General features: G+C 41.6%; 1 protein-coding gene across 6 annotated transcripts in view; it reads right to left on the reverse strand.

Annotated features, from left to right (window-relative positions):
• LRR (Leucine-rich repeat) overlaps positions 1–14,433 on the reverse strand; it is a 705,864-nt gene that overhangs the window by 163,969 nt on the left and 527,462 nt on the right. For all 6 annotated transcript variants that reach the window (XM_070084670.1, XM_070084668.1, XM_070084669.1 and 3 more), the window contains one exon: positions 5,792–5,916. In XM_070084670.1, the coding sequence (XP_069940771.1) occupies positions 5,792–5,916 (125 nt within the window). The remainder of the gene's footprint in view (positions 1–5,791; positions 5,917–14,433) is intronic.

The following is a 14,433-nucleotide window of genomic DNA, read 5'->3' on the forward strand; positions in this document are numbered from 1 at the left end:
TAATGCTCTGCATACAAGGGGCTTTGGCATGCTGCACTTCAAAAATTGTATTCCTTGTACTTCTCTGTATCATGTTCAAATTAATAAATAAATAAATAAATAAATAAATAAATAAATAAAAGGTGGACATTTACACCTGCCTTCGTCATTTACTATTGTCTTGGAATATATACAATTTATAGATCCCAGCAATGTTTTGAATATGTGGAAGTATACGAGGAGGAGGAGGAGAAGGAAGAGGAGGAGAAGAAAGAGGAGAAGAAAGAGGAGGAGGAGAAGAGGAGGAGGAGAAGGAAGAGGAGGAGGAGGAGAAGGAGGAGAAGGAAGAGGAGGAGGAGAAGAGGAGGAGGAGAAGGAAGAGGAGGAGGAGAAGGAAGAGGAGGAGGAGAAGGAAGAGGAGGAGAAGGAAGAGAAGGAGAAGGAAGAGAAGGAGGAGAAGGAAGAGGAGGAGGAGAAGGAAGAGGAGGACGAGAAGGAAGAGGAGGAGGAGAAGGAAGAGGAGCAGGACGAAGAGGAGGAGAAGGAAGAGGAGGAGGAGAAGGAAGAGGAGGAGAAGGAAGAGGAGGAGGAGAAGGAAGAAGAGAAGGAGAAGGAGGAGAAGGAAAAGGAGGAGAAGGAAGAGGAGGAGGAGAAGGAAGAGGAGGAGGAGAAGGAAGAGGAGGAGAAGGAAGAGGAGGAAAGAGGAGGAGGGAGGAGGGAGGAGGAGGGAGGGAGGAGGAGGGAGGGAGGAGGAGGGAGGGAGGAGGAGGGAGGGAGGAGGAGGGAGGGAGGAGGAGGGAGGGAGGAGGAGGGAGGAGGAGGAGGAGGGAGGGAGGAGGAGGAGGGAGGGAGGAGGAGGAGGGAGGGAGGGAGGAGGAGGGGGAGGGAGGAGGAGGAGGGAGGGAGGAGGAGGAAGGAGGGAGGAGGAGGAGGGAGGGAGGAGGAGGAGGGAGGGAGGAGGAAGAAGGAGGAAGGAGGAGGGAGGTAGGAGGAGGAGGGAGGAAGGAGGAGGAGGGTGGAAGGAGGGAGGAAGGAGGAGGAGGAAGGAGGAGGGAGGAGGAGGAGGAAGGAGGAGGGAGGAGGAGGAGGGAGGGAGGAGGAGGAGGGAGGGAGGAGGAGGAGGGAGGAGGGAGGAGGGAGGGAGGAGGAGGAGAAAGAGGAGAAGAATAATACGTATATTATAATAATAACAGGTAATAAGTTCCCTTGAAGCATGAAAAACAAAGTCCACCCTGACAGTTACATGATAAGATGAAATAACATCTGATAAGAGCTGATGTTTGATGAGCATACACAAGGGTGCAGTGATAACACTTGATAAGAAAAGATTAGAGGTGACATTTGATGAGCATCGACCCTCCCTTTATTTTCGCTGGTACACAAACATGACTATCGTCTGTCTGTCAAGCTCCCTGTCTATCTATCTGTCTAGCTCTCTGTCTCAGAGAGAGCCACAAGACTCGGTTATCACTTTTACTCATACCTTCAAGCAGAGTATAGCACTGTCTGGAGTTTTTGGGTTATCCTAGGTAATTTACACTATGTATTTGTGTACCTGTCAGACAGATATAGACAGAGATAGACAAGGATAGACAGAGAGAGTGACAGGGATAGACAGATACAGACAAACGGAGATGGAGCCAGGCTGCCAGCAGCCAGCCAGCCATGCACCTGGCCAGCCACGCACCTGGCCGGCCAGCCAGCCAGCCAGCCAGCCAGAATTGTTTCTCTTTACTTAGGGCATAGGTTATAAGACATTCTGAAAGGGTGTTGCACAAATGTTGCACATGAGTTATTATCAATATTTTTTGATATTTCATCAACCACTTATGGCCACATCCACCTCAAAGCCACTAAACTCAGGGTCAAAATCACTTTCGTCTTAACCCTTTCAGGGTCCAAGGCCCAAATCTGGAGTCATGCACCAGTGTCCAAGAATTTTCAAAAAAAAAAATGTTATTTTTTCTTATGAAATCGTAGAGAATCTTTTTGTGAAGGTAATAAAACAAAAAGTACGAAATTTGGTGGAAAATTGACGAAATTATGCTCTCGCAAATTTTGATGTGTCAGCGATATTTACGAATCGGCGATTTTGCCGAATTTGACTCCTATTTTAGGCCAATTACATTATTCCAATCAACCAAATTCTTAGCTATTTCACTAGTATTACTTCTATTCTATCGATTGAGCACAAGAAATCGCCAAGTCAACTGTTTCAACTACAAAATAAAGTGATCGGAAATTGTTAATTTGGCCAATTTAACACAAAGTTCAAAATATTCCAATTTCAAAATAGGGTCCAGTATGAACAATGTAGGCATTCCTGGCACTAAACTAACATTTCCTCTGTTCATTAGTTATGTTTTGAGGCTTTACAAATAAATTCCATTTTGATTTTTTATTCACATAATGAATTTTTATTCACACCAAAAAATAGAAGATTTACTGTTATGCAATACTGTAATAATTGTATAAATATCATCACCATATTTGTGAATGTATATTAGACCCACCAGCTGGTGTGTATTAGACGTGTGAGGTCGTTTGTTTACTCTTGAATATCGGCAAAAATTTAACATTTCTGCTACTTTGAGCTCAGTTTCAAGCCATTTCCAGTGCTAAAACCAATCAAAATCATCTCTATTTCTGTAATATGTCTTCCATTCTATCAAATGAGACCAAGAAATCGCAAATACAACTATAAAAAACATACGAAAAAACACTGCAAAGTTGCCGTTTTAATCGAAAAATCATGATTTCATTTTTTTTCTCTCATTATACACAGTGTGCTGCAGGATCTGTTTTATGTGGTGCACACATACCACATAGATGTATTCTCTCATATCTAGGCCCAAATGTACCACTCACAGTTTATCAGAGTGAGCTGAGCTCATGGCGTAGATCTACGGTTTGGACCCTGAACGTAAAGCCGTAGATCTACGGGACGGACCATGAAAGGGTTAAAATGGGAGAATTAATACTACATGAAATTGGTGAAACCCAGGTGTTTGCTGCGCCGTTTGCTCTAGCTGGCGTTCATTTGAACTGGTGCTCCCACAAGGTACGTACTAAGTGGTCCCAGATTTTTAATACCCCACACACTGAGTGTCAGGACCCATTCTATGCTGACAAGGCGCCTCGGGCCAATTGTGCCAAATTTGAAGGCAGGAAAAATAAAGCGTATACATACGTTTGGGGCACTAGCGGTAAAAATGTATACACCTACCATCCTACTTACAATCTGCTCGACATACGACCACTTGACTTACGACCGCGTTTTTTATGCCAAATTTCTGGAAAATAAACAACTGTTTGTGTTGTACACAGTGTTTATCTTAAACCTTACAGTATAAAATACAGTACTAACAGCATAAAAAGTAAAGTAAAAAATGAAATACCAAAATAAAACAATAAAATAAAGTCGTTGCAAAAATGTGACGCTGATATTCAGTTGTGAGGTTCGACTTATGTCCATTTCGACTTGCGACCGGTTGGTCGGAACCAAGCTCGATCATAAGTCGGATGGTACCTGTAGTGTGTGTGTGTGTGTGTGTGTGTGTGTGTGTGTGTGTGTGTGTGTGTGTGTGTGTGTGTGTGTGTGTGTGTGTGTGTGTGTGTGTGTGTGTGTGTGTGTGTGTGTGTGTGTGAGTGTGCAAGAGCGAAGTGTGTGTGAGTGTGCAAGAGCGAAGTGTGTGTGAGTGTGCAAGAGCGAAGTGTGTGTGAGTGTGCAAGAGCGAAGTGTGTGTGAGTGTGCAAGAGCGAGGTGTGTGTGAGAGCAAGGAGTGTGTGTGTGTGTGTGTGTGTGTGTGTGTGTGTGTGTGTGTGTGTGTGTGTGTGTGTGTGTGTGTGTGTGTGTGCGCGCACACGCATGCAAGTGCATGTACAGTGTGTGAGTGCTTGTGCAATACAACAACCATGTCATGCCAAGGCATGGAGACTCAGAAAACAATTCTTATAGTTTTATAACATTCACTCAATCACCATCTTTCCAGTAGTGTGCTGTCATCACAATCAGATTATTCCTACTGCAACATCCCTACCCTCCTTCAGAATGCAGACAGTACTGCCATTCTCACCTCCAAGACTCAAGTCTGCATATCCGGTGTCCCTGAATTCCTTCACATAATTATTCAAGTACAGTGGGGCCCCACTTATACAGCAGGTTAGGTTCCAGGCTACTGCCAGAAAGCGGACATCACCAGAAAGAAGAATGCCATTTTTTCAATTTATAGATGATATAAATGCCAGATAAGTTTACACCAACGTATATTTAGTCTGCAACAGAATGTCATTAAAAACAATAAAAAGTAAAACACACATGCAGTACACTCATTATTTACCTTAAAATATATGTAGTCTTAATGTAGGGCAAGAGGTTAGTGTTTACTGTAACAGGTCAGATGTGATAGGTATGGCCACCCCACCCACACGAAATATACATTTAGAGCACCCTAGAGCAATAAAATACATATACAATACACTCATTACTTACCTTAAAATATCTGTAGTCTTAATGTAGGGTGAGAAGTGAGTAAACGAGATGAAATGAATAAACGAGAGAGAGAGAGAATTAGTAAATGAGTATGTAAACAAACATGAATGCATCTAGTTATGGTTCACACACATTCATTTCCATGTCTGAGTTAGTTAGTTTTTATTCAGGTACAGGTACACAAATACAGCTACACAGATTATCATACATAGCAGCATATGCATAGATTACCTAGGATAAGCCCCAAAAAAGTTCAAGTGACTTGTTTCCATGTTTGTGAAGCTTAGCCATTATACAAACATCTTACATTGTGTGCAAGTTGTCTTCACATTGGTAGAGTAGAATAAATAATGAGCAACATTCCCACCATTTTTAGAAGGAATGAAGCTCTGAGTGAAGGCATAATTTTCCACAGTTTCCCCCAGTAATACTATTGTGTACACATTTTCTTCGATGTTGAACTAAAGAAAACGTTATTCTTTCCAACATTCCAACTAGGCAACTGGAAAAACATCTTGTATATAAGTTAAATTATTCTATTGTAGGTGTATTTATCATGTTTATACGTTACTTAGCATGTTTATTATATAATTTTTGAAAAAAAAATATAGATGGATTAATGAAAAATGTTTACACTAACATAATGTATAACATTTAACCCTTAAACTGTCCAAACATAGAACTATGTTTGTGCGCGTAGCGCTCCAACCTTAATTTTCTCCCTAAGAAACAATGTAAAAAACATAGATATACGTTCGGAGCACTACGCGTGCAAACGTAGATCTACGTTTGGACAGTTTAAGGGTTAATGTGCCTCTGAGTGATTATTATTGCATTTTATGATCATTATTAATATGGCATCAAGACTAATAAGACACACTTAGTGATTTTAATGTGTAGCTGCACGCCAGCACAGTGTGTAAGTTTACTTGAGTACCTATACCTAAGTTAATTATCAGAGTACACAAAGTATGAAAACTTTCAAACACTTGAAATTTTGGAAAGTTTCCAGACATACTGAAGTAATGTTCTCAAGGAGAATGTAAACAAACTGGGTGGCGTGCGGTGACTGTATTAGAAAGTCAGGTGGGGGGAGATATACAACAAGATTTGGTCATAATTTGTAATGTCCATATTATCGGAATGCTGTAAAGCAGGGCCCACTGTACTGTGAAACAGTGAAGCACGTTGGCAAACAACTTATTTATCCTTTTCATGGAATGATTAAATATACATAATGAGAATCTCTCACTGAAATATTACCCTCATATCAGAAATACTTAGGAATACTTTAAATATCAAAGGAAACTCAGAACTTACCTTATTGACTGAGAGGGAATGTGCTAACATGTTGACACCTTTACCAGTGAGACCACACTGAGAAAGATTAAGATGACTAAGACCTTTTGCTTGCCGCCCAATTGGGTTACTAATGTGTATAGCACCTAGTCGAAAATAAAAAGAACACATTTACTCAGTTGCATTACAAAAAAAAAAAAAAACAATTAATACTATAATGCATCTCCATAATCACACTGTTGGGTATCAGAAAAATCATTATTTGATAATATAAAAGTAGTACAAGAAAAATGTCATGATGTTCTAATATTATGCATAGAAGAATTGTAATATTCAAAAAATTTCTTTTAAAAATAAAATCAAGCGATAACTTTTGTTCTACAAAACTATCACTTTTCTCCTTCATATTCACCCCTAATATTAACTAAAAATTATAAATGCTCTAGGTAGTAGGTTGGTAAACAGCAACCGCCCAGGGAGGTACTACCGTCCTGCCTAGTGAGTAAAACGAAAGCCTGTAATTGTTTTATATGATGGTAGGATTGCTGATGTCCATTTTTCTGTCTCAAACATGCAAGGTTTCAGGTACGTCTTGCTAATTCTTACACTTAGGTCACATTACACATACATGTACAAGCATATACAGTGGACCCTCGGTTTACGATCACCTCCCAATGCGACCAATTATGTAAGTGTATTTATGTAGGTGCGTTTGTACGTGTACGTTTGGGGGTCTGAAATGGACTAATCTAATTCACAATATTCCTTATGGGAACAAATTCGTTCAGTACTGGCACCTGAACATACTTCTGGAATGAAATAATATCGTAAACCGGGGCTCTACTGTATATACATACCCCTATGGGTTTTCTTATATTTTCTTACTAGTTCTTGTTTATTTCCTCTTATCTCTATGGGGAAGTGGAACAGAATTCTTCCTCAGTAAGCTATGCGTGTTGTAAGAGGCGACTAAAATGCCAGGAGAAAGGGGCTAGTAACCCTTTCTCCTGTATAAATTAATAAATTTAAGGAGAAACTTTTGTTTTTCTTTTTGGGCCACCCTGCCTTGGTGGGATACAGCCAGTTTGTTGAAAGAAGAATAATTATAAATGCACAGAGCTCTCCATGTTCTCTGTTACAGTACCAACAGCAGCCACACACACAGACAAGATTCCAAGACAAACTGAGATAAGAGGACTAAGTTTGACTTTTTAACTAGCAACAAAATAAACATTAACCCGTAAACGATCCAAACGTATATATACGTTTTTACCGCTAGTGCCCCATACGTATATATATGTTTTATTTCTCCTGCCTTCAAGTTTGGTACAACTGGCCTGAGATGCCTTGTGAGCATAGAATGGGTTCTAACACTCAGTGGGGGCAGTATTAAAAAACTCTGTGATCACTTAATACCTTGTGGGAGCACCAGTTCAAATGAGCGCCAGCTAGAGCAAACAGCGCATTAAACACCTTGGATTCACTGATGTCATGTAGTATTAACTCTCCCATTTTAAGAGGAAAGTGATTTTGACCCTGAGTTTAGTGGCTGAGGTGGATGTGGCCAAAAGTGGTCGAGGTAATATAAAAAAAAAAACTCGATAATAACCCATGTGCAATATTTGTGCAACACCCTTTCAGAAAGTCTTATAACCTATGCCCTAAGTAAAGAAACAATTCTGGCAGGCTGACTGACTGGCTAGCTAGCAGTCTGTCTGTATCTATGTCTATCTCTCTCTCTTTGTCTTTGTCTATCCCTGTCTATCTCTCTCTCTCTATCTGTCCATCTATCTGTCTCACAGGTACACATATATACAAGTATACATAGTGTAAATTACCTAGGATAACCAACTTTGTCCTTGGAGGCAAAGAGGGGAATGTATGAGAGTTTAGTTTTACCAACGCTCTTATATGGGTGTGAAGCATGGGTGATGAATGTTGCAGCGAGGAGAAGGCTGGAGGCAGTGGAGATGTCATGTCCGAGAGCAATGTGTGGTGTGAATATAATGCAGAGAATTCGTAGTTTGGAAGTTAGGAGGAGGTGCGGGATTACCAAAACTGTTGTCCAGAGGGCTGAGGAAGGGTTGTTGAGGTGGTTCGGACATGTGGAGAGAATGGAGCGAAACAGAATAACTTCAAGAGTGTATCAGTCTGTAGTGGAAGGAAGGCGGGGTAGGGGTCGGCCTAGGAAAGGTTGGAGGGAGGGGGTAAAGGAGGTTTTGTGTGCGAGGGGCTTGGACTTCCAGCAGGCATGCGTGAGCGTGTTTGATAGGAGTGAATGGAGACAAATGGTTTTTAATACTTGACGTGCTGTTGGAGTGTGAGCAAAGTAACATTTATGAAGGGGTTCAGGGAAACCGGCAGGCTGGACTTGAGTCCTGGAGATGGGAAGTACAGTGCCTGCACTCTGAAGGAGGGGTGTTAATGTTGCAGTTTAAAAACTGTAGTGTAAAGCACCCTTCTGGCAAGACAGTGATGGAGTGAATCATGGTGAAAGTTTTTCTTTTTCGGGCCGCCCTGCCTTGGTGGGAATCGGCCGGTGTGATAATAAAAAAAAAAAAAAAAATCCAGACAAAGTGCTATACTCTGCTGGAAAGTATGAGTAAATGTGATGACCCAGTCTTGAGGCTCTCGCTGAGAAAGAGAGGTAGACAGATAGACAGGGAGCTTGACAGACAAATACAGACATGTTTGTGTACCAGCGAAAACAAAGCAAGGCCCTAATCTTTTCTTATCAAGTCTTATCACTGCACCCTTGCCAATGCTCATCAAATGTCAGCTCTTATCAAATGTTATCTCATCTTATCACGTCACTGTCAGGGGTGGACTTTGTTTTTCATGCTTGGAGGAGGAGGGTGCATCATCTTCATCTTCATCTTCATCTTTATCGTAGGGGTTCTTAAACTTGTGGGTTTCTCATTACTTGTCGAGTACGCAAGGAGTAACGACATTCAGGTTGGTTATCCGACTGAGTATCTGAGGTAGAGGGTACAGAGTCAAGAGGATTTTCAGCATCTGTCACATTAGTCTGGGTAGCAATATCATCAACATCGCATACTAACTTCAAATGATCTAAATGCGATTCTTTGTACTTACCAGTACTAATTTCTCTAACCTTATACTTATTACCAGAGATATGTTCTACAACTCGATAAGGTCCGACAAACTTTTGATCGAGCTTAGGCATTTCGGATGTTTTGTTGAAATTTGTCAGCATTACTCTTGAACCTACTTTGACTTTTGATGGCTTAGCACGGCTATTAGTTACTCTAGTAAATTCTGCTGTTGATTTGTAAAGTGTTTCACGTATTCTTCTAAAAACACTTTGAGCCATGCTGGTACGAGTTGCTACGAAATCATCAGGGTTGTAATTAGGTTTCGGAGTGGAATATAACAACTCGTAGGGTAAACGCTTGTCTACACCATACAATGCATAATGTGGAGTATCATCTATTGAAGCATTGTAAGCAGAATTTATGGCACATTGGACATCTGGTATGACTTCATCCCAAGTTTCACCATTGGGGTTGATAGTGGCTCTCAGGACATCAAGTACTTTCTTATTGGTTCTTTCGGCTAACCCATTGCTGGCAGGATGATGAGGAACAATGGTGGATTTAGAGTTTGGAATGCTTTTTCTTGACGGAAGGTCCAAACAAAAGGAGCATCTTTCTTAAGCAACTCAGTTAGAGCAGCAGCTATGGAAGAAAAATTGGCAATGAAAGATCTATAAAAACCTGCTAAGCCCACAAAGGATCTTACGGCATCAGCAGTTTTGGGAGTTGGAAAATTTAGTACTGCAATTACTTTACTTTGGTCAGTCGTAACCCCTCTAGGAATGACTACGTGACCAAGAAACTTAATTTCCGATCTGAAAAATTGACGTTTAGACAGTTTGATCTTTAAATTGGCTTCAAGCTTACCAAGTACTACATCAAGTCTTTTCAAGTGTGTATCCACATCTTTAGACATGATGATTACGTCATCTAAGTACACCATAAGTGCATTACCTATGAGACCTCTAAAGATATTAGTCATGAGCCTTGAGAACGTGATAGGGGAGGATCGTAATCCAAACGCCATACGAAGGAAGTGATAATGACCTGTAGGAGTGGAGAATGCAGTTAGCTCTTGGCTGTCCTCGTCAAGAGGGACTTGCCAAAACCCTTGTAACAAGTCCAGGGTCGAGAAGACTTTGTTAACTCCGATATTGCGTAAAGGTCACCTAGTACAGGAAGTGGGAGCGATCTGGAATGGTTTCGCATTTAACTTCCTAAAGTCAATCACCAGGCACCAAGTGCCATCCTTCTTAGGCACTAGGATCAAGGCGCATTCCAGGGTGAATTGCTAGGTGCAATAACTCCATCATTGAGCATTTGATTGATCAGTTCCTCTCGACAGCAACGAGAATGAGGCATTCTGTCGCAGGTATATAAATAGGTCTAGTACCAGGTTCAAGTGGAATACGATGGGACAATAAGTTCGTTATACCCATCTTCTCACCTGGTAAGGCAATGGCTTTACGACGTTTGTTCAACAGAGTCAACAAACGCTTGACTTCGTCTGGGAAATCAGTGGGAGCTAAGTCTTTCTCCTCAACTGGTGGGATAAATTGATCCAGCGGAGTGGATAAGGTCTCCACTGTTGAAATAGCACCGACCCACTGGTCAGGTGGCACGTCATCCTGTACTTGAACAGGGTAAGGATAGTGAACTAGGTCAATGAGGTTGGTATTTGCTCTGAGACGAACACTGACCCAAAGTGTTAGCAAGGAGTAAATAGATCTTACTGTCTCTTACAATATGTAAGGAAGGTTCAACAAATAAAGCTTCGACCTTGCAGGAATCACTGTCAACTAGGACATTATCACCTTCTGGAACATTAGGAACAACAACAGACACTCTAGTGAGAGCACTAGCCGCAGCAGAGACGTCTTTCTGCAGACGGCATGCGACATCAGTAAGAGATGGCATTACTAGTTTCAAGTAATCGTTTTCTGACAAGGCATCCCCTGTGGAGAAACTACTACTCTAACTAGCAGTCATTGCAGGGATAGGTTGTGCACTCAAGGAAGTCTGAGTGTCCTCGGACACTTGAGGCAACGGAACACTATCCTGCAAGTCTGAACGTATAGGTGGAACACAGATGGGAGATATCAAGGGTTGAAGGTAGAAACACTTGTTGGATGGTTACGATATATTGTCAGACTGAGATGATGGGAGATGGAGCCCAGCCTTGCCGTGTACTAGTCTGGAAGGTCTGCCGCCAAGTGAGGGGGAGGCAGAGGTACGAGCCTACACATGCGCATCCCGTGACGTCACACGAAGTCACAGGCCTACAAGGGATCTCCTATCTAAAGCACATGGATGATACTAATATGCTATGCTATATAACACAGGGATCAGCAACTATGTTGACATCATCATCATCATCATCACCTCCTTCTCCTTCATCATCATCATCACCTCCTTCTCCTTCATCATCATCATCACCTCCTTCTCCTTCATCACCTCCTTCTCCTTCATCACCTCCTTCTCCTTCATCACCTCCTTCTCCTTCATCCATCCTCCTCTCTTCAATCCATCCCTCCTCCTCCTTCATCTCCTTCCATCATCTCTCCTTCTCTCTCTCTCTCTCTCTCATCCTCATCATCTCCTCATCATCTCTCCTCTCTCTCTCATCTCTCTCCTCCTCCTCCTCCTCTTCTCCTTCTCCTCCTCCTCCTCTTCTCCTCCTCCTCCTCTCCTCTCCTCTCCTTCTCCCCTCCTCCTCCTCTCTCCTCCTCTCCTCTCCTCCTCTCTCCTCCTCTCTCTCCTTCTCCTTCCTCCTCCCCCTTTCTTCTCCTCCTTCCTTTCTCTCCTTCTCCTCCTTCTCCTCCTCCTCTCTTCTCCTTCTCCTTCCTCCTTCTCCTTCTCCTCCTCCTCTCCTTCTCCTCCTCCTTCTTCTCTCCTTCTCCTCCTCCTCCTTCTCCTTCTTCTTCTCCTCCTCCTCCTCTTCTCCTCCCTCCTCTTCTCCTTCTCCTCCTCTCCTCCTCCTCCTTCTCCTCCTTCTCTCTCTCCTCCTCCTCTCTCCTCCTCCTTCCTCCTCTCCTCCTCCTCCTCCTCCTCCTTCTCCTCCTCCTCTCTCCTCCTTCCTCCTCCTCCTCCTTCCTCTCTCCTCCTCCTCTCTCCTCCTCCTCCTTCTCCTCCTCCTCCTCCTCTCCTCCTCTCTCCTTCTCCTCCTCCTCCTCCTTCTCCTCCTCCTCCTACTCCTCCTCCTCCTCCTACTCCTCCTCCTCCTTCTCCTCCTCCTCCTCCTTCTCCTCCTCCTCCTCCTTCTCCTCCTTCTCCTCCTCCTCCTTCTCCTTCTCCTCCTCCTTCTCCTCCTTCTCCTCCTCCTCCTCCTCCTTCTCCTCCTCCTTCTCCTCCTCCTTCTCCTCCTCCTCCTCCTCCTCCTCCTTCTCCTCCTCCTTCTCCTCATTATTATGTACTTCCACATATCCAAAACATTGCTGGGACATATAAATACTTTGTATATATTCCAAGACAATAGTAAATGACCAAGGCAGGTGTAAATGTCCACCTGTCAGTGTGTTTGTGAACAATTTGAGTACAATTTCAGTACCTAATACTAGTGTCAGAACAAAGATTGGTTATAAAATAAGAACTACTATAAATTGTAATTATCAGAACATAAAAATGATATAAAATATGAAAAAAAAAAAAAAAAGGGGGGGGGGGAAGATATATTGGAAACACTTCTGCAAGCGGAAGCGCTCCAAGTTTCCCCCAGGTGATCTCCAAGTGCCAACTTTTCGACCTCATATCTTGGCAAGTACTGACCCTAGAAAAATTTTTTTTTATCCTTTAACACTTAGAAAAATGTGCTCTTTCTTTCAATAAAAAAAAAATAATTTTTTTATTTCTCAAAATATTTGAGGCACTGGGGTAGTGAACATATATATACGTTTGGACCATTTACGGGTTAAGAATCATACTGTACAATGGCGGTTTTCCTCACTATCAACATTTAAACCTCTTCCTCCTCATCCATATATAAATTTAGTGTATGTAATGGGGCTCATGAAGCTCAGGCTACTTGGTACAGTACCCTTAATGCTTATGAAAGACTACAGGGCACTGGTTAATGTTAGTGATTATAAAATTCAAGCCAGTGGATAATGTTAGTACAGATCCGCCATCACAAATCCGGCAATAAGACATCCGGTTCCATCAGTTATTCAGCACTAATTTCAGCTAGCGTAACTTCAAATTTGTAGGGTCGTCACACCAACCTGCTGGTACTGTTTAGTGGTGCTACTTGCTGCATAAGTCATTCCAATTTCTTTTTCTTGATTTATTATTATAACCTGCTTACTTTTAGCCCTAGCCATGGTTACAACAAATAAATGAAATGCTTTTCATTGTGTAAAGCACATACACAGTACATTGTCCATAAAAGATAGGTGGCTTTGAAGTCACTGTCAGTTGCCATGAGCTCAGTCTCATGATGCAGGGGAATATGCTTTATTATTATATTAATAGCAACACAAAGGTTATTTGCCTATCACAATTGATCTAATATGACATAATAAAAAAAAATGTGAAATACTCCAGAATGAATAATATTTGGCATAATACTGAGCGGTTCGACAGAGGTAAGAAAAGGATATGGGATACAAGTACCATTCTCCTATCCCTGTCTTGGGGGATATTACAGAAAATGGAGTATAGCACAGGGCTAACTGTGATATACACTCATAATGCACCATAAAACTGAAACAAAAAAGCTATTTTGTCTACACAAATCATCATACATAGCAGCATATGTGTAGAGAACCGAGGATAACCCCAAAAAAAAGTCAATGGCTTATTTCCAGTACCTGGCTTCGGCTTGCCATATATGATTTTTGGTAAATATTTTTTTTTCAGTTGTTTGTAGGGCTATCTTATGGAAACTTGGGCAATGTATGACGTACACCAAAAATGAAAAAAAAAATCAGACAAATAATGGAGTTCACTTCTCAGCCATTAACCGCCCCTTAGTAGTAAATTTTCGTATGGTTTTTAATGGTTTTATCTTTTTGTGGTCTCATTTGATAGAATGGAACATACATTACAGAAATAGATATGATTCTGATTGGTTTAACGACAAAAAGTACCTTGAAATTGAGCTCAAAGTAGTGGAAATGTTCAATTTTTGCTGATGTTCAATGAACTTTCTTGTAAAAGTCAAGTTGGTTAATTTTATTAAGTGTAGTCTAACTTAACCACTCTGTAATCTGGCCAACTCAATAATCCGGCACACTACAGGTCCCAATAATGCCGGATTTGTGATGGCAGACCTGTATGAAACTCAGGCTTCCAGATAATTAATGGTGATGATAATTAACTAAATCAGAAAGATGAGTGATTCTGAAATCTATCTACAACTGTGAGCCCCCCCCCCCCCACACACACACACAATATTGGTATGGATATTGCAAAAATCAAGCAGTTACCAATCATCTAAAGGAAGAAACAAGAACCTGTGGAGATATCAAATAGCAATAATCAAGCACATGTGAGAAAAAATGCAAAAAGCAACATAAATATTTGAAAAACACACGAGAAGACAAAAATGGAAGAGAACTATTGTATTTATGGAAAGACTAATGTGAAACTGTCCAAGACCATCAAATAGCA

Source organism: Cherax quadricarinatus, chromosome 13 (assembly GCF_038502225.1).
Source record: "Cherax quadricarinatus isolate ZL_2023a chromosome 13, ASM3850222v1, whole genome shotgun sequence".
In the NCBI taxonomy this organism is placed as follows: domain Eukaryota; kingdom Metazoa; phylum Arthropoda; class Malacostraca; order Decapoda; family Parastacidae; genus Cherax; species Cherax quadricarinatus.